This window comes from Myxocyprinus asiaticus, chromosome 47, assembly GCF_019703515.2.
Source record: "Myxocyprinus asiaticus isolate MX2 ecotype Aquarium Trade chromosome 47, UBuf_Myxa_2, whole genome shotgun sequence".
Lineage (NCBI taxonomy): Eukaryota > Metazoa > Chordata > Actinopteri > Cypriniformes > Catostomidae > Myxocyprinus > Myxocyprinus asiaticus.
The window spans coordinates 18,117,018-18,140,824 of record NC_059390.1 but is presented as its reverse complement, the minus strand read 5'-3'; the positions used below and the strand labels follow the sequence as shown (position 1 = coordinate 18,140,824).

The following is a 23,807-nucleotide window of genomic DNA, read 5'->3' as shown; positions in this document are numbered from 1 at the left end:
AATTATTAACATTTAACATATACTGTAGGTGCACGACAGCGATGCCAGACTGCTCCTGTCTGTACCTTTAACTCAGTGGTTCTCAACTGGTTTTGCTTCAGGAGCCAGATTTTACATTGGAAATCATGTGGCGACCCACCATAGTAAAAACGTAACCTATATTTAATGTATCCTGGGTCACGTTTCCTTTTACGTTGCATAGTTTTGTTTATGGTTTTCAAGTACAAGGACATGCATCAAGTGACATTATTTTTGTTGTTGACGTCAAGAACAAAAGTGACAGGAAGTTTTCTATCCCCCCTTTTAAAAATTGAAGAGCATATTTACTTATATGAGCCCATTATTATCCCGTTTGTTTCCTAATTTCAAACATAATTCAAACAGAACATACATATTACACAGGAGGAAAGGCTCCTCATTACCATGGTTAGGTCAGTGTAGCTAGTCTTAAATAATAGTAATAATAATAACAAATTATAGTATTTATGAAAAAATAAGTACTAGCTGAAAAACATCTTGAAACTTTAACTACAACTGCCACTGTTGATATAAAATGAGGTCTAATAGATTCTACCTTTTAGATTATTTTATATGAAACTATAACATTTTGTCAAAATATAACAGTTACTTTTACTCATGTAAAATCGTGAAACAATTTTTTAAAGCTGATGTTGCATAATGAAAATTTTTTTACACATAGCAGTGTTGCTCTTTTCCTCCTCGGTGCTGTTTGGCATGTCAGGGCTGTTTACTGTTTGAGAGGTTTGACGTGACTTCCTCCATAACACTCTAAACTAGAAAAGTCTCACTAGAATTGAAATTGGTCACATCAATTTTGAGGTCAGCGCGACACAATATCGAGGGTTGTTGCACACGCATCAGAAAGCAGAGCAGATCATTAGCGCAAGCTGGTTCCATTACACTCGTGCGAAAGTGCAGATGAGAATCCTTTAGCTGATTGCGAGATTATCATTAAATCTGCCTTGGCAGTCCTAAATAGACTATCACTTGGGCGGCCACCGAAATATCTTCAATGGGAGAACCATGGCATTGTTCTTTCCCTACTGTCCGCGACCCAGTCCGAGTAGACCTGCGACCCACCCGTTGAGAAACACTGCTTTAACTCGCACACACACTCACTTATGTCAGACCCCCTCGCCTCGCTTCTCTCTGACATTTTCTCCGCTGCATGAGTGTGTGTGTGGGGCAAGTTGATGAGTCTGACAGACAGTCAAGGAGGAAAGGAGATGCGCAGGTGAGATTCTCCGTCCGATTGCATTTTTTTCTCAATACCGTTGATAAGCAAATGTACATGGTGTGATAACCATACATTTTCATACCGTGGTATACCATGAAACCGGTATACCGCTGCAACCCTAATATATATATATATATATATATATATATATATATATATATCACACACACACACACACACACACACACACACAGAGATCAGCCACAACATTAAAACCACCTGCCTAATATCGTGTAGGTCCCCCTCATGCCGCCAAAACAGCTCTGACCCGTCAAGGCATGGACTCCACAAGACCTCTGAAGGTGTCCTGCGGTATCTGGCACCAAGATGTTAGCAGCATATCCTTTAAGTCCTGTAAATTGTGAGGTGGGGCCTCCATGGATCGGAACAGTTCGTCCAGCACATTCCATAGATGCTCAATCGGATTGAGATCTGGGGAATTTGGAGGCCAAGACAACATTTCTCCCAAATTCCAAATAAAAATATTGTCATTTAGAGCATTTATTTGCATAAAATGACAACTGGTCAAAATAAAAATAAAAAAAGATGCAGTGTTTTCAGACCTCAAATAATGCAAAGAAAACAAGTTCATATTCATTTTAAACAACACATTACTAATATTTTAACTTAGGAAGAGTTCAGAAATCTGATTTTCAATCACAGCTTTCATGCATCTTGGCATGCTCTCTATCAGTCTTTCACATTGCTGTTGGGTGACTTTATGCCACTCCTGGTGCAAAAATTCATGCAGCTCGGCTTTGTTTGATGGCTTGTGGCCATCCTTCTTCCTCTTGATCACATTTCAGAGGTTTTCAATGGGATTCAGGTCTAGAGATTGTGCTGGCCATGACAGGGTCTTGATCCAGTTGTCCTCCATCCACACTTTGATTGACCTGGCTGTGTGACATGGAGCATTGTCCTGCTGGAAAAAACAATCCTCAGAGTTGGGGAACATTGTCAGAGCAGAAGGTTGCACGTTTTCTTCCAGGGTAAACTTGTACGTGGCTTGATTCATGCATCATTCACAACAACGAATCTGCCAGATTCCAGCCTTGCCGAAGCACCCCCAGATCATCACCGATCCTCCACCAAATTTCACAGTGGGTGCGAGACACTGTGGCTTGAAGGCCTCTCCAGGTCTCCATCTAACCATTAGATGACCAGGTGGAGGATCGGTGATGATCTGGGGGTGCTTCAGCAAGGCAGGAATTGGGCAGATCCGTCCTATTTTGATGTAGTTGTGAGAAGGGCTGTGTAAACACACTTATCTTTTTATTTTATAAATGGATTTTGTGAAGGAGACCTTACTTTAATTTCAAGTCCTTCCTTGAAGCCCTCTGTCATGAAGGGGTCTGATTAAAACATATGTCGCATGTGGTTATTTCATGCGGTGAAGTGTGGGCAGACAGCAGGTAGGCAGGCTTGCTGGAAATAAGCCACTTTAAATAGCTCTGCTTCCAGTCTTTTACTGCAAATGAATTCTGATTCTATTTTTTTATTTTTTCTCAACATCAGGCGGTCTGTTCTGAAAGCTCTGGTAAATCAGAACTCCTCCTGTGCAGTCAGATTCTTTGAGTATATTTGTCTTCATGCAGACGTAAAATCAACTTCATTAGCTTTTGATTTTGTGTGATACACACACACTCCTCATGTACCGTACCGCATGTAGATTCATCTATGCTCAGCCTTGTTAGCCACTCTGTTTCTTGCATGTGTCATTATTTTTGTCTTGAAATGCATTGTGGTATATTTTTGTGCCCTATCACTAATAGTTGTGTGTAAAGTCAGCAATGGAGCAGAAGGGATGTGTGTTGTGTAAGGCCTCATATGCTAGCGTGTTTCCCAGGGGGCATCATCTGTGTGGGTGGGGAGCCGTGACAAGCCTGGCAGACCCTTCAAACCAGACTGGGCTCTCTGCACAAGCGCTCATATTGCTGTGGTTACCACCGCCGGACACCGTAGCTTGTGTATAAAGGTGACGTTGTTTTTTCTAAATTATTTCTCCAATCCCAATCTAATATACTGAGACAACTATAAGTAAGTCATTCATAAATGCTGTGATTCTGTTTGTTCGAGCATCCCGACTTAACATCATTGTCTCAACCAATGGCATAAGATTGGGGCAGGACCATGTTTTTTCCAACAAGTGAAAGATTGGGTTGTGCTTAAAAAACATGTTTGAAAACGGTGCAATTTTTGCAATTCTGTTCAATGCTAATGCAACAAAAATAAGACACTTCACCTTGAAGCAAAACAATGCATTACCTTTATGGTTGTGGAATTTCAGACTGACGGTAGTTTGTAACAGTTGACAGGAGGCTGTTGATGTTAGCAGTGTAAGCCATGGTGTATGCCACACTGCCGCCATTGTGTCCAAACAGCTGCTGTCGGTGATATGAGGCTAAAGAGAAGCTCCCCGCTTGCTTACAACTTGCAGCTGTTGATTCCCAATGTACCGTGCCACCTGGGCACTTTTAATGCATAAACTTATCCGCTAAGTAGCACATCCAAGAGTCCACGTCCACCTCTGCTTTCCCTCTCTACTTCTGCGTGCTTGGCCCACGTCGCCCTGTCCTTTGCAAAAGGAGCAGCAGATGAACCACTTTTTGAGTAACGATTGGAATATTTAGTCCCGCCTTTCATTTAAGAGCCATCCACCTTTTTGACCTATTAAGATGCATATTGGATGATCCGATCGCAAGTGGCCAGCATTAAATACAGGTTAGGTTTAAACATGGTGCAAAAAGTTTTGTTATGTGATCACAACCACATTCAGATTTAGTAAAAAACATGTGTGACCACATCACATTTAAGGTGTAAACGCTAATCCATCCTGAATGCTTCCCGGACAGTGAAGCGCCACCCCTCACCTGTCAGTAAACTGCTGCATTAAAACAAGAGTTTAAAGCAGGGGTGTCAAACATACGGCCTGTGGGCCGGAACTGGCCCACCAAGGAGTCATCTCCAGCCCGCGGGATGATTTGCGGAAAAAATTATGTTTGAAAACATTCACGTTGATTTTGCCTATAACTTGGGTAAGATGTATTCATACTATTATTTTAGTAGCAACAGCAGAACAGATAAACATTTAAATTTGTGGTGTTGCATGTAGCTATGTTATAGTTTGCATGATCAGAGAAATTTCTTTTAATTACGTGGGACATTCAGCGCTTGCAATGTCACGCGTATCAGCCAACGCCACACAAGTTCCATGGCCACACGTTCCCACAGCGAAGTTTCTCTCACAGAAATAATGACAACATGGACAGATCCAAGGATAAATATTAGATGTAATAACTGTTGCATTGTTTCTGTCCCATGGAACTATTATTCATTTTAAGCAGGTTTCAGTTTCTTGGTGTTTGTGTTCGGTTTTATATGGTTTATTGAGGCTAAAGCTCCAGCCAAAGAGCGAGCAGTTCTCTTTTTTTCTTGTAAATATTATTGCTTGATTCCCTTCAACTAATTGTATGTGTATTTGTGATGTAACCTCTGGTTAATGAAATTAGTAAATTCTGTTTTTCCTTTTGTTCAGAATAAAATTAGCACCCAACAACCCGCCAAATGTGGATATTTTATGCGCAGTGGTGGTTTATTTCTGTGGCGGGCGATTTATGAAAATCTTGGAGTGACATGCAACAAAAAATGCTGTCAGACACAAAGACATGCATTTGAAGAAACACACTTGATTATATTTTGAAGAACAGACGAAAGATAAGCCGTTGATTTGCTGTGTATTCAGAGGCGCTCTGCCGCATATAAGCGCAGCGCCTCTCATGGAACACGCGCACGCAGAGTGCTCACTGTTCTTGCTGTTTCAGTCATCTGAAAATTATTTGCAACTGCAAGAACAGTGTCATCCATGAGAATGCTGAAAATTATTTCAGGCCATCTCAGGAGGTGCTCTAAGTTTAGTTCGCTTGATTTCCACGGAGCAGTTCACGTTTACATGCATTGTGAATGCAACATTGCTTAATTCCATTTAAAGCATTTGTGGCTGAATACATAACCATACAAAGCAAATGACATGCAGCGACATTAATGTATTATTATGTGTGTCTTCATAATTCACTACAGCTTTAGAAGTGGTGTTTTATTTACCTTTATGAATAACCAAAGGAGCTGGTAAAAAAAAAAATCTAAGTGGCTTGTGAAATTGGCATTCACAGCTACTGTGGCTAGTGGGCAAAACAAAATTGTGTATCTTTTTACGCTATGAAAACAGCATCTTTCTTTTTTCCTGCTCCAATGTTCTTTTGCTCCACTGCTGATCTACCAGCGTCACTAAAGAAATTATATTTTACCCAAGTTATGAGATTGCAGTCTGAACTGAATGTGGTGACATAAAACGTGCACCATGAAATAACACCAAAACAGTGCGCCTTTCTATTGCGTTGTGTTCACTGGCTGTACTCGACAACAAACACGGTGACTGGTTTACTCCGATTCACAGTATATATAATTTATAAATATAAACTTGGCCCCCAAGCAATGTCACTTGGTCAGATCAAGCCCGTGACCCAAAATGAGTTTGACACCCCTGGTTTAATCTTTGCTGGTTAAAAAGTGGATTTAATAGGAAATAACCATCCAAAAGCAAAAACATAAACAAGCACGGAACTTCATGAATCTTCTTCAGCGTGTCTGATATCAACATGCAGGGAACAGATGACAAGCGCACACATCTGAAGCTTTGGTTAGTAAGAGGTACTCCACTAAAAGAATGGCTAATTCTGCTTGAAATGTTGCATTTGTGCTTGGATTGAATTTCAACTGCATCTGGGAGAAAAAGTATGGCGGTTTTATTCCAGCTTTCTTTGTTTTTTAATATTTTTTTTTTTTTTTTGTGGTTTATTATTGTACAGTAGCACACTGACAGTGATTGATGTGTGTCGTCATAAAATCAGAGACCCTCCCATCGAAATCCAAACACAAGTTGTGTGACGCATTTAAGGAACTAATTTTTATGCATTTCTTGCATATTTGAGCTACAGAAGCATATCATTTGATACCGTTGTTGTCAGGCTTTTGTTGCTGATTACAGAAATGTTACTGAAATGTAATCTTGACACTTGGAGTTTTTGGTCTTTGTTCCCCATTCAAGAGCTGTACCCTGTACATGCTTTGCCTTAAACGGACTGTGGTGTATGGCAGCATGTGATGTTGCTGAGTGAGTTTATTGTGCTAGCTCAGTATTTGAAGGTTAAGCAGATGCTGACAGTGTAGGTCGCTTAGCTGATGTGTTTGTCAGTGTCCCTGAGTAGATTGATGTGGACTGTGTGATGCTTGATGGATGGTTTGTCTGCTCTCTGTCACCAGTTGGACCTCTGTGTTCGCCTTCATTTGCACCAGAGAAAGAGACCGTGGCAGTGACATTCTGGAGTGTTTTTTTTTTTTTTTCGTGTTTTTTTTCTGTCTGGTGCAGTGGTGCTTTACAGCCATGTTAGCGTGAAATGTGTTTTCCACATAACGCATGCCTGCATTTACCTGAAAAATGCATTACATGTTAAAATAATATGTTTGCAAGCTGTCACTGGTGAGTGTCATCTCAACGCCTCAGGACTGATATGTGGATTAATGCTCGAGCACTTGGAGGCTTTCAAACTTGATCTTAACATATTAGCGTGGCTAAATGTGGACGTGGAGTTGTTAGCATGAGTGACATGCTGAAATACACACATTTGAAGCTAAAATGGGTTGGGGGGCATGCTTTACTTTTCCCAGTTCCTCCATCAGGATAAGGAGCTTATTCACAAGAAAAAGCATTTGAGCGTTAGGAACGCGCAAGATGGGTTTAAAGGCTGTGATGGTTTGCGGCGGTTGGAAATCAAGCAAATTGGATTTTCAAAAGCACAACTGGGACCCACCTCAATAAAATTCTCATTGGTCAACTGATGCTGACAACAGCATGCGGTTCAGCGAATATACGTTTTCTGCTTTCTGCGAAAGTTAAACTTTTGGTTGGATGACGGAGTGCCACGTTCGCAACTCTTGCGCTTTTTAGTGGGTCAAGAGGACGCAGAGGATATTAATGGATTTGTAGCATTCTCTGAAAACAGCATAAACTCTTGAAAAAAAATGTAAGTTACAGTAAGTCAGCCCATAAACATTAATATACACACTTTTTCAAAAGTATAGCCACCAGACATAAACATTATAGTGTTAACATTATTTTATTGGGATAAATTCACATATCTGTTTATAGTTATATCCTTCATCCTAACTTTATTGTCATGATGACGTAACGCTGATAAACCCAGTAACCTGGTAAACACTGTAACGCCGGTATATCCCTGATTTTATCAAAATAAAATCATGTTAACGTGTATAATGTTTTTGTTTTGTGGCTAAACATTTGAAATAGTGTGTATTATAACATTTATGGATTAGCCCCATTCACTTCCATTGTGTCTTATTTTTTTTAATTATCCAGGGATGAGTCTAAATTATTTTATTTTATATTAATCAGCATTATGACACAAATGGTGCACATTGAGCTTTACTTTTAGTGAACCTGTAACATTCCTTAAAGTGTGATTAGTGTGAACACAACTTCAACGACGTTCAGTCCCAATGCCCCAACGTGTCCAACAGAACTGTATGCATCGTAAGGAGTGGTGGTGGCGGTGTAGTGGACTAAAGCACTGAACTGGTAAGCAGAAGGTTGTTGGTTCGATCCCCACAGCCACCACCATTGTGTCCTTGAGCAAGGCACTTAACTCCAGGTTGCTCCAGGGGGATTGTCCCTGTAATAAGGGCACTGTAAGTCGCTTTGGATAAAAGCGTCTGCCAAATGCATAAATGTAAATCCTAGTCTGTTCTACCACACAACCCACAGTACACTGGAGCACTACCTCACTTGTGTGGTAGTTGCCTCCATGTGCACCCTCACTTCTAATCTTATTGGTATGTACAGTAGCGAAACATTGGTATGTTATGTTCTGTGGCCAGATCCCTTGTCCTGTTTCGATATGGGCGTCCAGCATGGTCAAAGGTCGTAGCTGTCAGATGTCAATCAGCAGGCGTTCAAACGAGCTAAGCTTAGTACTGTTGTCATCCATGGATCTTTGCACATTGATTTATCCTTATTTGTCTTTTTTTTTCTTTTTTTATTTATTTATTTATTTTTACTCGGTCCTCAGAGTGGATGGTGAGTGTGGCCATGCATGCTCATTGGCTGCACGTTTTAGTTGCAAACAGAATATGACAGCATTCTGTTATGGTCTTGCTAAATTTATGTATTTATGGAAGCCATGTGTAAAACTCTGCACGTTGATGTTGATAAATTGCATTTAGAGGAGGGACATTGAAAATAGGCACACATCCAACATATTTTTTATTTTGGAAGATGGGCTTTATGTCTTTAAGCACATGCTAATTTAAATGGCCAGTCCAGACTCTAGTGTCTCGTCACACAGTGTTTTTCAACTGGTGGGTCACAGGGCTCTTCTGCACAGGGTCATGGAGAGCATATGGTACGACCCTGGTGAGGTGAGATGAGGTGAGGCGAGGCTGCAACATAAAACCGGAACACAAAGTAAATGTCTTTTTACAATTTTATTTAAAAACACCACAGTGAAAAAAGAGAAAAGAACAGAGGCACTGAGCATTCTCTTGATACATGAACAGATCCACTGTTGCCCTGCCGAACCGGCTCCAAATCTGCTTGACCACTTCTTTGTTCAGTCTCCACTCCCCGTAAAGAGGATTGCCCCTCGACAGCAAATCCGATTCGTAATACCCTGTACTAGGGGTGTGCAGCAAAGCCATTATCTGTGTCTGTATTTGTATTTGTTCATATGACAAAATTATCTGTATCTGTCTCTTTATTCGGATTGAACCGGGTGTGGGCGGGGCTTAAACCTGAAGTGCGTTAAAACTAAATGAAACACCCATTTTTAAATGTTACTCTTACGTTTATAGTTTCTATTAATAAAATATGCCTTGTGTATGCCTTTTCATAATAATAGCCTAATAATAGTAGTAATAATAATAATAATTATTATTATTATTATACAATTATTATTTAAATTATTATTATTATTTTCTTACCAGATGAAGCTAAATCTGCTTTACCACTTCTTTGTCCAGTCTCCACTCCCCATAAAGAGGATTGCCCCTTGACAGCAAATCTGCACCCCGATTCATAATACTCTGTACTAGGGATGTGCAGTGAAGCCATTATCTGTATTTGTTCATATGACAAAATTCTGTATCCGTCTCTGTATTTGGATAGAACCGGGTGTGGGCGGGACTTAAACCGGAAGTGCGTTAAAACTAAATGAAACACCCATTTTTAAATATTACTCTTACATTTATAGTTTCTATTAATAAAATATGCCTTGTGTATGCCTTTTCATCATAATGGCCTAATAATAATAATAATAATAATAATAATACTATACAATTATTTAAATTATTACTTTTTTCTTTTCTTTTTTTCTATTCTGGAGGCAGGAGGTGTCAAGCAAAATGTGAAATGTCAAGCACACATTTTGCAGTGAATAATAAATACAAATTCAAGCGTTAAAAGAAATACAATAACAATATATCCTACAAACAGGTGAAAGTCCCATAAGTCTATCAGTAGTTTTTACGATAGGTCACCATTATTTATTTAAATAGTAATAATAATGTTAAATTTATACAGCACCTTTTCAAAGCTCAAGAACACTTAACATTCTCAAATTTAGCAGTTTAAAGAAGAACAAGAAGAAAAAGACAGAGCAAGTTTTTACATAAGCAGAATATTCTGAATAGATGAATGTTATATGGAGCATTTAAACCTTTATGGAGCATTTTAACTTTTTTCAGAATAAAGTCTTAACCAGATAATTACCTTAATCACTGATGTGAATATAAATGTGTTCAACTTTAAATGTGGTCAACTTAGACGAGCTCCAACATGAAATCATCACTTCAGGTCAGGAATTTAACATTTTTAAAAACATTTTTAAAAGGTTTAGACTATAAATAAATACATGGGAATCACATGTGAATAGTGTAATACATTGACATAGACGTTTCAAGAAGTGAAAAGTGTACATGATGTAGTATCTTAGTTAATATTACACTTGATAAGCTCCAGACGTGCACAATTTACAGAGACCACAAACGAAATTGAGACCACGGCCATACGATCTGAAATCACAACGTGCACATTTCCATTCATAAGGTTTACACTTAAGAAATATTGGCTGCACAGATTCAAAAATTCGTTGTCATTTAGAATGTTTATTTTTTTAATGATGCTTTATGCTTGTGTTTCTTGGATTATCAGTCAAACTAATATTAATCGAATGAATCAGTTATTTGTTTTGAAGTCATTATTCATGCCTTTCTGAATAGGGTGTTCGGCTTCAGGTGCTTCCCTACCCTGTACGTGCATCGTGCTCAGGGATAAGAAGCGGGCGTTGCCCCACAGAATCAGTTTGTGTGCCAATGTGTGCAGAAGGAGCGATCTGCTTGTCGGTTTATATACGCTACCACTGTAGTATTGTTCGTTCTCCCAAAAACATGATGCCCTTCCATAAGGGGAGAAACTGCTTCAGGGTTTAGAAATCCGGCAGCATTTCCAGAAAATGTATATGGTGATTGGTCAGATGTTGACCCCATCTCCCATTTATTATTCTGCCCTCGTGAATGCTCCCCCAAACCGGACAGTGAAGCATCCGTCATAATGACTTTTCTGGCCTGAACTACACCCATGGGGACCCCTTGAATAAAAAAGGATGGGTGTCTCCAATGGCGCAATGCCAGCACTGATTTCGATGTCACCCTCTCTCCTCCGAGAGTGACGTAATTGGTCCAGCCTCAGAGAGGCGATCCAGTGTTGAAACTCTCTCGTGAATAATTGGCCTAGTGGAATGACTATCAGAGCTGAAGCCATTAACCCCAAAAGTCTGAGGCATGTGCGAAAGGAAATGCTGTTTCCCCTCCGAATCTCGGCCAGACATTGAGTAAATTTTATTGCTCTCTCCTCTGACAGTCATGCTCTGTATGTCACAGAGTTCAGTGACAACCCCAGATACGTAATTGACTGTGTGGGGATTAATACACTCATCTCAGTGTTTAATCTTAAACCCAGTTGTTGAAGATGTTCTATAAGCATCACAGTGTGCTCTGTCGCTATGCGCTCCGATTGAGCTATCACAAGCCAATCGTCTATGTATGTAACGAGAGGAATGCCCCTTTCTCTGAGCAGGATTAGAGCCGCTACCATACATTTGACATAGACCCTTGGGCTGAGAGCCAGGCCGAAAGGTAGAACTAAATATTCGTATATCACCACCTGAAATGCAAACCTCGGAAATTTCCTGTGGGGTGGGTATATTTTTATGTGAAAATATGCATCCTTCAGATCGATGGATGTGAAACAATCGCCTGGGCACACCAGATTCAGGAGTGTTGAATGAGTGAGCATTCTGAACTTGTACTTTCTTAGATTGTTCAGTGCTCATAGATTTAATATGGGATGGAGAATCCAAGATCTTTTTTGGAACAGGGAAGTATTTCGAATAAAAGCCACTTTGGCTTTGCTCGGGTGGAATCACTCTTATTGCTTTCTTGTTCAGCAAGAAGGAAATTTCCTCTTAAGAACATGAACTACACCCTTCCCACTGGAAAGAATCATCAGGGTTCTGCCTTCTTCCTCACTCCCTAATTGGGATGAGGAGCTGGCTGCCCCATCTGAGCTGAAGCAGGAGGATAGTTCTTTCTGGGTGCAGACGCATTGCTACTAAAAGCTCCATGGAAGGCATGCAGAGAAGACCCTCCTTCTCCATCCCTTCCACATCGAGCGTGGATCCCCTTCTGAATGGGCATTTTACTGGTAAAGGTTTTATTCTTCCAGGTGACCACAACCACCTCCAGCAGCTCTGGGAATATAGACAGAAGCTGTCTCGCCGACCGTTTTGCTCTTGGCAGACTTTTGCCCTCTTAGTGAAACTTTGCAGCCTCCCCTACCAGTCAGCCATGGAATATTTAGTTTCTCTGCCACATGTTTGCACAAATCAATGCTGAGAATCAGTGGGGATGGTGCCCTGCCAGCCTCTTCCTTGGTTCCCACTGCAGCCGAGGGTTGTGCAGTTGTGCGGGGGAAGGAAAAGGTAGCCCACAAAATCGTCTTCCTTCTCAGAGAGGAGAAAATCCGACTGCCCCTTATCCTCCTAATCCAAAATCTCTTCCTCATCCGTACTGAGAACAGAGGGCAAAGGGACGCATGCATCAAGCTGTTCACCCCAGGTGAACGCTGCAGTGGTGGGCAGCTCTACAGGAATGGATACCTGTGGGGTGGTAGCCAAAGCAGGGCTAGATGATACTAGGGAATCCTGGCCCGACAGACTAGCTTGGCGTGCTAGCCTGCGCCGAAGGCTCTTCATGGTGAAGTGCGCACAGTGCTCACACGATCCGGGATTGTAAATCGCCACTTGGGCATGTTTCAACCCAAGACATGCAGAGCAGACCTGGTGTGTGTCCCTGCCTGAAATGTTATTCCCGCTAGAGCAAAGTCGCGGAGAGACTAGCTAGCCAAAGTACTCTGCATTGCTGCAGCCATTTAGCTGGAGTACTAAGGAATTCCTCAATAAGCTGGAATGCAGATTGTAGGAAAAAATCTAAAACGGCATGGTGGTCTGTAAATCGACACAGAAACTCTGTCCCGGGATGATAAATCGGCGACCAGTATGGAGACCAGTCGATGACTATCTGAATGGTAATCCAGGCTCCTGAAGTGAAGCGAGAAGAGGTTTTTGAATAATGTAATGATGCTGTCACCCCATTTATACTAGGAAGTGGAGCCTCCTCCAGACACAATGTATAAAAGCTGATGTGTTAATGTGAAGCTGAAAGCAGATATTTTGTTTGAGCGTACAAAGAAACAAAAACACGCACTGCTTTTCAGCCGGCTGCATCAAATCATAAAGACATTCAGACACGCGGACAAGCTTCGTACATCTCTCTCCCGTCTGCCGCTGTCTCCTCTCCTTAAATACTTCTGCCTCCCCTCTCGCTCTGCCCAGACGCCGCTCGGCTCCGTCCTGCTCACCACAACTGAATTCCCATAAGATGACTAGTTTAAAAAAATAAATAAATAAATAAAAATCAGAATATCATAAACATAAGAAGGTAATTTGAGCGAAATGTTGCTGTTTATAATGGCATTTTGCACACAATGGCAGTGTGCATGATTTTTTTACCTAAAGAAAATCAAATAACAAATATACATCAGTATTATCATACAAAATGCAAACCAACAGTGATAAAACAGTTTCGGCATTACCCATTTTCTCTTGGTCACTTACATGTATCTGAATTTGAGTTGTCGTGTATGTCTTGTGGTTGCGTTGTGGTTGAATCTTTAGTTTGGTAATGTATATAGACAGCATATCCATCCATATATGGTTGTTTGTAACATAGTGTGGAGAGGCATTGGATGTAAAGGCATGTCTGTCTTGTTAGTCATTCCATAACTCTAATGGCTTTATCAATATGTACTGACGAATCGAGCAGACATGCATCACGGGTTGTAGACCTTAATTGATTCAACTAAAACACCCTGATGATGCCTCCCACCTCTCTGATATCAGTCAGTTGTTTTATGCTGGCTGTGTGGTCCCACTTTACGTAACCCACATATTCAGCTATGTTTTGAGCCGGTGTAATCAGAGTTGGTTGGAGAAGACAAGGTCGTACATTTATCAAAATCTATCTGCAGCCTTTTTCTCGTTGACCTCCTGGATAACCTTGACAGATATTTAGCAGAATAGCCTCCAGCTGCGGCAGATATAAGCAAACTCCAGGCTTTTGGTTGCACTTAAACTTGTTGAATTGGTCATTTTTATCTTACTGTTGCAGTTGAATGAAAACTGAGAGAATGAGAGGACCTCCACACTGCTAGACTCACTGGATGGCATTTCTATTGCTCAAATAGTACACTTTAGACCAGGAGTCTCAAACTACAGGGCTGTGGGCAGAATGTGTATATAGAATAGAGTAGATTATCCTTCAGTCCAGCCCCAAAATCAGTTTTCACTTTCTACATTTTGATTTGGCTTTTAAAACACAAATGTAGGTGTGCAATTGTAGGTTAGGTATTTTTACATTTATTCATTTGGCAAACACTTTTAACCAAAGCGACTTACAAAAAGAGGAAAAATACAACATAAGCGATTCTCTTTAAGGCGACCCCCAAAAAAATTGTGTATATATATAATTTATTTATTTTTTTGGAAAAAGCTATTTGGTGCCTCTATGTGTTGGTACGACAAAGCACTGCTCATTTGCAGACCGCAGGCTTCTGGTGGGAATGTAGCTCTGCAGGAATGATAGTAGGTAAGTTGGAGCAGACACAATGACTGTTCTGAATGCCAGCATCAGAGCCTTGAACTTGATAGGTGCAGCAAACGGCAGCAAGTGTAGAAAGACAAGGAGGGGTGTAGCATGCACTCTCTTGGGTTTGTTAAAGACCAGACATGCTGCTGCATTCTGGATCATTTGTAGAAGCCTAACTGGGCATACAGTTGAAGTCAGAAGTTTACATACACCTTAGCCAAATACATTTAAACTCAGTTTTTCACAATTCCTGTCATTTAATTGTAGAAAACATTCCCTGTCTTAGGTCAGTTAGGATCACTATTTTAAGAATGTGAAATGGCAGAATAATAGTAGAGAGAATGATTTATTTCAGCTTTTATTTCTTTCATCACATTACCAGTGGGTCAGAAGTTTACATACACTTTGTTAGTATTTGTAAGCATTGCCTTTAAATTGTTTAATTTTGGTCAAATGTTTTAGATAGCCTTCCACAAGCTTCTCACAATAAGCTCCTTATTGTGAGACAGAACTGGTGTAACTGAGTCGGGTTTGTAGGTTTTGTTTTGCACATGCTTTTTTCAGTTCTGCCCACAAATTTTCTATTGGATTGAGGTCAGGGCTTTGTGATGGCCACTCTGATACATTGACTTTGTTGTCCTTAAGCCATTTTGCCACAACTTTGGAGGGATGCTTGGGGTCATTGTCCATTTGGAAGACCCATTTGCGACCGAGCTTTAACTTCCTGGCTGATGTCTTGAGATGTTGCTTCAATATATCCATATAAATTTCCTTCCTTATGATGCCACCTATTTTGAGAAGTGCACCAGTCCCGCCTGTAGCAAAGCACCCCCACAACATGTTCTGACGTCATATATCTGGGTCACGAGACAATGCCCACGTGAAGTATGTCCAAAATGTATTCATAATAATTGCATGCATACCTAAAAACGGACTGTTTTGCCAGCAGATAAGTGCATCCTTCATCAAATAGAGTACTTACTTTGACAGTACGCAGTTTCAGGCACAGTGAATAGCTTTTTCCCTGTCATCAAACTCACTTCTCTGTATACGAGTGTCCAATTTATACACCAGTTCCTGAGTTTAAGTAGACTTTGTGAAGTGTGTGTGTGTGTGTGTGTGTGTGTCGGATTAGTCTGTCTCGCACAGAAGTGTCTGAATGAGTGTTCTCTTGAATTAATGAGCCTTTATTTCCAAAGGTGCCTTCATTATAAATATAATGGATGCTAAATTGATTTACCAAGTATAATTTGATTAACAATAACCATGGCTATTGTTTTTTTTTTTTTTAGTATTATTATATGGCTATTTAAAGAAATGAAAGACCTCATTAAAATATTCAGTTTTCATGATCAGATGTGAAACTGGATTAGTCCACATTTTCTATCATTTTAAAGCTCAGTTTGCTTTGTAATACCTGCCTTGGGTATAAAGATCAGCATATTTTATATATTTATTTATTAGGCTTGGGATCGATGCCTTTTTCACGTATTGATTAACAGATAATTTTCCAGATAATTAGTGATCTATATCGTAATTTTATTTATGTATTCATTATTAATATTATTGCGTTGTATTGTTATCTGATAGTGGATTTTGCCGATACTGATAACTAAAGTGGTGGGAAAAGGCCGATAACCGATTAATCGGCTGATGGTTTTTAAAATAGATTTTTACAATGTCCAAAAAAAAAATTCTCTTCTTTCCTTTCTGTGATGGGCACAGACAGAGTGTCCTAAATGACTAAAATCTCAGTTGCAGTTTATTGTTCAACCAAAATTCAACCAAATTGGTTAAAAAAAAAAAATAACCAGAAAAAAAGATTTGATGCATAACGTGGGACTTTTCAGTATAAAACAAACTCCAAAATACACAGGGAACTCTTATTTTGAAATTAAGAAATGATGGGGAAACTATTGGCAACTATCGGCATAGATTTTTGCAGAGAATGATAGTTCCAAAAAGCAACTATCGGCACCAGTATATCTGTAAAACAGATATATCGGTCTATCTCTATTGCTTGTTAAACTGCGTTGTTTTTCCTCTAAATTGTTCATTTGTTATTTGTTTTGTCTAATTGTTAAACTTAATGCTACTTGTTTCTATGAAAATGAATGGCTTTTATGTAAATAGTTGAATAATTTATGCAAATAAAACATTACAAGTTACTATATCTGTGAATATTAACGATTCCTAGGTTCCTAGGCACAGTGGTAAAATGTTATCATTGTGTGCTCTTTTTAAAGACTCACCGAATTGTGTAATTTATCTATAAACTCAACACTGAACCGATAACAGAAGTTGAAACATATATCTGTAATAAAACACTTAAAATCAACTCTGGTGCAATGACTCATTGGTATTGTAGTTCTTCTCCAAGGCTCAGTTTATTGTTTGATGCAAATAACTCTTTTGGCCTGATATTAATTTGGCAGGTAAGTTCAGTGTGTTCCGGTATAAACTGGGACCTTACGTTTGATTCTTTCCCTTTGGCCCTCTGTGTGTGTTGTGTGTGTGTGGGTATGCGGTCTGGGTGTTGATGGGGATTTGCTCTCCCTGGGTGGAACACACTCTATTGGAATTGACACGCTGTCACCTTTCATCAATGTTTGGAACGGCCCCCTCCCCTAAACTGTGTGTGTGTGAGAGGCAGTTTTATGAATGTATGACTGCTTTATTTTCAGTCCCTTAAGAAAAGTCTGACCTCTGCCTGAGTGCTCAACAGTAAAGGGAAAGATGCACTAACACACTATTTACAAAACTGCTAAATAGTGCAGACAAAGCACATTCATCAAATCTTTTGAGAGTTTATCAGGAACTGATTAACTGAGGCCCTCTCTCATGTTTTTGCTTTTGTTAATGTCTGTTAAAAGGATTAATTTACTCACCCTCATGTCAGTCCAAACCTGTAAGACTTTCTATGGATAAGAGCAAATTGGACATTCTTCAAAATATCCTATTTTGTGTTCCACAGAAGGAAGTCCTTCGAGTTTGGAATGACATGAAGTATGTGTATTTAATGTGTATCTGTGCTTTTAGAATTATGGTTAGGTTGTAACAGAGCTGTCGTTTTACTCTGTCTCTTTCTCTCTCTGTCAGACTTGTTTTTGTGGCTTATTGCTATGGATTTAGGCCACAGGTAGCTCAATGACAGAATACATCACAAATCCTTTCTCTGTGTGACCCCGCCCAGCAGCAGTCGTATACCTGCACTCATGTGGAACAAACAAAAATGGTTGGTTGCCCACAGAAGGTCATTTGCCCAAGGTGCAGTGTGTCTTTGAGTCAGACTGTGTGTTTGTAGCTTATTTTGTGCTTTTGCAGTGGCAGATACAGTACGTGAGAATGATTTTGCATATGTCTGTGTGTTTCAGTTGCCCTTGCCTCTACGGCACGTCAGGGGTCGAGTGGCTAGAGGAAGCTGTAGAGTCTGACCAGCCGTGCCAGAAATGACATTTGTGACAGTCGGCACGGTAACGCGTGTTGACACTCTAATCCGGGTGACTGTGATTGGTCCTGCAGGTTTGATTAAACCTCGGGTTGCATTACCGTGCCAGGGCAGTATGGGTAGTGGGTTAGATTAATGCCCTTGCTGTGGCCTGCATTTCTGCACTTCTTCGCACAGCCGTTTTCTCAAAGGAATTATTTTCCTCCATGTTTCCTCGTTTTTGTCACGCCTCAGGAGAAATAATTGAATGTAATTGGGTAGTTTGACCCTGTAGTTTATCATTTGGTAGCTCGGGTCTTCAGGGCTCACTGCGTGTCACTGGTTGTATTTGTGTTCGTTCTTTATTCACAGGCTGGTGTTGGCGGTGAGATTGGCCTGTAAATGTCGGCCCTGCAGTCCTGGTGGACATAATTTGCTAAACCTGCACCGTGAGGAAGCGCATATAAAACTCAGCCTCGTAATTAGCTGCTTCTTGCTTTATGGGAGAGAAAAAAAATTTATGCAATAACTGGAAAATTTCAATAGCTGATGAACATCATTTGCTAATAAAGCCTCCAAACTGAAGCAGTGGGCTGTTGCGTAAGTGTATCTTCATTCATCGTGTTTGTGTTTCATAACAGACTCAAACCTCAGCGCTTAGTAAGCAAAACAAACTGCTTCGACTGCACGCACGGCGCTTTTCTTGACATTTCATAAAGCATTGATGAGGTGGAACTTTCCTCTCTCTCCGTTTCTGGCACGATGGTGAAATCTGTGCTCAAATCCGTGATTTGCAACTTCACATTCTGGACTTGAATCTTAATGAACTCCCTCCTTGTAGTTTGCAGATGTTATTTTTTCCCTTCTGTGTCCTGCACTGTTGCTTAAATCTAGTTGATAACGCCTGTCGTATGTGAAGTGCAGAGGTCATTGTGATCTTGTTTGGGTAAATAGGTTTCCGACCTATCATGGCAATGTGAAGGAATTATCAGCAGAGTTAATACTGATTCCCACAGATTAAAAACCACTCAGATCTGGTTAAATCCATGGTGTTAACAGATTTAAGTTGACATAAAATCTAAATTGACCCAATTTACTTTCTTAATGCACAATTCATTGGTGCACATATTCCAATGGGAAAAATATCTGTGATCTTTCATCTTCACATTTCTGCCTTTTAACCCCCAAATTGGCCCCATATACTTCCATAGTAAATGCCTAACTGTTGGCCAGATTTGTGCTTTTTTTTTATAAAAGGAGGGACAAGTCGAATTATTTTTGTGGTAATCAATATGATGCCACAAATGCTGTTGATTGAGCTTAAAATAAATTTCTGGTTCAAGGTAAGCTCAGTCAGCATGTGGCATAATGTTGATTACCACCGAAAATAATTTTGACTTGTCCCTCCTTTTCATTTAAAAAAAGCAAAAATTTTGGTTACAGTGAAGCACTTTCAATGGAAGAAAATGGGGCCAATCTGTGAATGTTAAAATACACACCGTTTAAAAGTATAGCCACAAGACGTAAACAATGCATGTAAACAGAATTTTAGTGTAACAAAATTGCTTGCTAACCTTTTCTGTGTAAAGTTATATCCAATTTTACAACTTTGTTGCCATGACAATGTAACTGTAAACCTTAAAACCCTAAAATGACTGTTCAAAATGATGATTAAAACAACTTTACATCTCAAATAATGCACAAGTTTTAAGAGAAAATGTTTATATATAGTGCTTTTATAAAATTACAAGCTTCACATTTCCACTTTTAAACTCTCCAAAAATTGACCCCATTCATTTGCATTGTAAGTGCCTCACTGTAACTTGCTTTTTTTATAGAAAAGGAGGGACGAGTCAAAATCATTTTTGTGGTAATCATCATTATGCCACAGATGTTTTCGATTGAGCTTAACTTGTTTGTTTGTGTGTTTTTATTTATTGAAAGCTCTGGGCCAATTACGAAGAGAAGCCAAAAGAAGAGGTGGCTCAGCTCACAGAGGAGAAGGAGCGTGTTGCCAAATACAGACCAGTCTATGTCACAGAGATCACAGACGGACTGCACTTCTTTGCACAGGATGTTGAGACTGGTGGGTGCTGTCCTTCTTCACAAAATCAGTCCAGAATCCTCTGTGACCCAAATCTCATTATTTAAATTAGCTTCCTTCATATTTCTAATTTAACTGTAGATGACAAACTCGAAGGTCTTACACAGTATGCATCTAAGCCAAGTCCAATTCAAATGTTCACTAGCATGAATATGACATCATACCTGAAGGGCATTCTCCAGACTTGTTTAAAGTAATCTGTTTTATTTTGATGATTCTTATTGCTGAAGTGTTGTGTTACAGTAATTTCTCATGTCCCAGTTTATTTGCAGAGACTGTAAGTAAGACATTTGTTGATTTCCCCAAAAACTGAAAAAACAGTGGCTCTGCTTTGCTTTCAAAACATTGAAATTTTTTGAGCATCCCAACCATCAAGCACATTGGCACGAGTCTTGGACAGTACCATCTGAATCATTTTTGCCATTCCGTTTGCTGATGCTGGATGCAGAGAAATTGCACACATCAGTTTTAAATGTAGACACTCCAGCGAACAGTGTGTGTTGACCTCTAAATGCACTGCGTGTTTTCCATATTCATTCATCCTTCATCTAATAGCAACTAGTCATTAAACATGACATTTAAATTGCCCCTGGTGCTGACCTGAGCCATTAGGGCAACTGTACTGTACTATAATTCACAGGGGCTGTGAGTATACACTTTCTCCCTCTCTCATTCATTTCATATACTCGCATAATCACCCATGTGCATATGTACTCAAGCTAGGACAAGAAGCAATATCTTAACTATGCAACACGTACACACACGCTTATGTGTTGCATAATTAGGGTCTTGGCAGGGCCATAAAATTTACTTTTGTTGTCTCTTAATGTGTAATGATTCACAAATTAATTAATTTGCATGAAATTAGAATAAATCTGTGGCTCGTGTTGCCAGAACCATGACAATCCCATCGCATTTAGCACGCTGTTTGACTTCAGATAACTCCATCTCAAAGACCTGCAGGTGTCAAAGCAGTAGAAATAAAACAGAGAAAGAAACACATTTGCCCACCCTCAATTTATCCACTTTAGTTCCTCGGATGTGACCTCGAACCCCTGGAGGTTGCCCTGAGAAAACGTGATGTAAGATGCTTGTGCCACATCTAGTCACCATCACACCAATGAATACCAGCAGCCACTAATACACACGCTCTCTGCATACTTCACACTACACTCTGCTCTTTGTGAGGTAATTATTCAGGTTATCTGGTTAGCTGCAGGAGAAAAGCAGGTCACAGCAAATATACTGCAAAAACTGAGATGGAAAGAGGAAATATATAGAGAGAAACCCCTGAGCTGAATATGCAGTATGTTTGCAGCTTTGCACTGTTTTTTTTTTTTTTTTTTTTAGGGGTTGTTTCAGATGGGGAGGAGTAAAGTGTTTTTCAGATGAACCAGCACAAGTGTGCAACTTTTCCCTTTTTTAATTGGCCAACGTTTTCCACTGAGAGGATTGGAAATGGAGAGAGAGAGAGAGAGATGAGCTCGTTAGAGAAACTGGATTGTTATTTTCAGCTGAAATTTGTTCCTCTCTTTCTCTCTCTCTCTCACTCTCTCAAAACTGCATTAAAGGTCTCATTCCTTGTAGAGCACTTCAAAGCCGAGCCCTATAAAAACCTACAAGCCAGTCGCTTTGCAATTTCATTACCAGTTTTTCACAGCAACTTCAGAAAGACAGGAGAATTCTAATAGGGCGGGCACGATTTTCATAAACACTTTGAAGACGAGCCTTTTGATAATGACATAACTTTTTTATGTCTACAAATTTGTGTCTAATAATCCAGCTTTTTTCACATATGGTCTTCCTGGTGAAAGGAGCACTGGATTTTTCAATAATTTAAATAAAATTACATGAAAATAAAAGTCCTCACCCTGCGGTATCAGATGAAAGTCTTTGTGAGGGATTTTATGTAGCATGTATGATAGGGAGTTCATGTACTGTAAGTGTATGATTATCTGAGTAGGTGAAGATATGAAGATTGAACTTCATTGACGTTCATTGGTAAATTAATGCATTTTTACAGAGAAATTACAGATATGGTGTTTAATAAGCTAGTTAGAATACAATGGACAATTGTCATTGTGGTTCTGTTAACCTTATTCACAGCTGTTTCTTTTTTTTTTTTTTTTCATTGTTAGCCATGTGCCAAGTTTAACTTTTGTTAGATAAAATTATTTTAACCCTTAGCTGATGTCAGAGTCATTGAAAATTGAAGGGGAGAAATTGCAATGCTCTGCATCACGGCTGCTTGTAGGAAAGGAAGTCCTGCCTTTTAAATAAAAAAGCCTAATTGGCAAAGGCATCGTTTTTTTTTTTTTTTTTTTATGGCAGTTCTTACTCTAGAATGCAAATGTTTGACCAACCTGACAAATTACCAAAAACAAATAATAATAATTGCCATTTGTGAGCTAAGAAACATAATTTTTGATACTATGTGTTGTGATTTGACATTGAATTTAAGCTTGGCAAATAGTTTCATAGATTTCGGTCCTTCCCTCATTCAAGTAGATAGCTGTACTTGCATGACTAGAAACTAGCTGCCCAAGGGTATTGCCAGGATGTCCGCCCATTGGACTGACTTGCCTTTAAAAGGATTTTATTGATGTTGAGTAATGCAAATGGACTGCACTGTCCTGTCTCATACTCTAGGTTAATTCCTTTGTTTTTGAATTAGATTCAGATTCCATAGATTCAGTACACCAAATCAATGCATTAATGGTGCACTAAATAATTTTTTTCCTCGTTAAAAAGTTTTACTCCTAAAGAAATTAATTGCAATTTTTGAAACATGTATATAATCATGATGACACACAGGAGATGAAGACTCAGCAACCTTATAAAAGCTGTTTTATTCTACATGGAGAGGGTCCCATCATGATGGTTGCCATGTTAAGATCACATAACCAGCTGAATACTTCTCACTTAATCTCAGTGACCGCCCTGTTATTGGACACTTTCACTCATGGATTAAATGAATCATGGCTGACTGTGAATAGTGAAATTCCACAATGGCATTAGTAACTGAAAACTATTGTTTGAATGATGCTGCATCCACACCTGCAGGTGTCAGGGTAAGTCCAAGACGACAAAAACATAAAATTATTGAGTGCTCCTTGTAAAGTTGAGTTTCAAACTCTTTCAGTTCTGAATTAACTTGCGAATTAAGGGATCAAATCCCTTAATTATAGGATTGTAGTCTTGTAGGTGGTTGGATTTTTTATTTAATTTTTTCTGATGACTATTGTTCAGTTATAGGGAAGACAGCTGTGATAGCGTCCCATTAAAACAATGCTGGAAGAAATGTGGTGCATAGTGGAATATTGCAGATTGCCATAATCCAATCAGATCGCACACATATACAACATCTGTTTAGCCACTGCCTTTATTTCACTGTAAACAGTAGATCAAATCAGAATTTGATCAGATATCTGCTAATGCAGCATCTGCATTTTTCCACATCGTTATTTTCACAGTAGATCAAACCCGGGCTGTTACACAGTCATACAGTCCTGATTGATTTTGTGGTATCTCAGGGCTGGAGCTGACATTTCTTATGAGTTCTGCGGTTAAAGCACGGCCCGATGCTGTGTTGATCTCAGCTCACAACTTCATTAAAAGACTCCCACAAATCGCCCTGATAACATCTCCGGTTTTCAACACCCCATAGGGAACAGGGAAAAGCTCTT

The 23,807-nt window shown here is 39.6% G+C and overlaps 1 protein-coding gene across 1 annotated transcript in view; it reads left to right on the top strand.

The window, feature by feature from the left end:
- Nucleotides 1–23,807, top strand: part of LOC127436756 (staphylococcal nuclease domain-containing protein 1) — a 247,121-nt gene that overhangs the window by 192,624 nt on the left and 30,690 nt on the right. Inside the window, exon 18 of the mRNA XM_051691102.1 lies at nucleotides 19,962–20,103. Within this exon, the coding sequence (XP_051547062.1) occupies nucleotides 19,962–20,103 (142 nt within the window). The remainder of the gene's footprint in view (nucleotides 1–19,961; nucleotides 20,104–23,807) is intronic.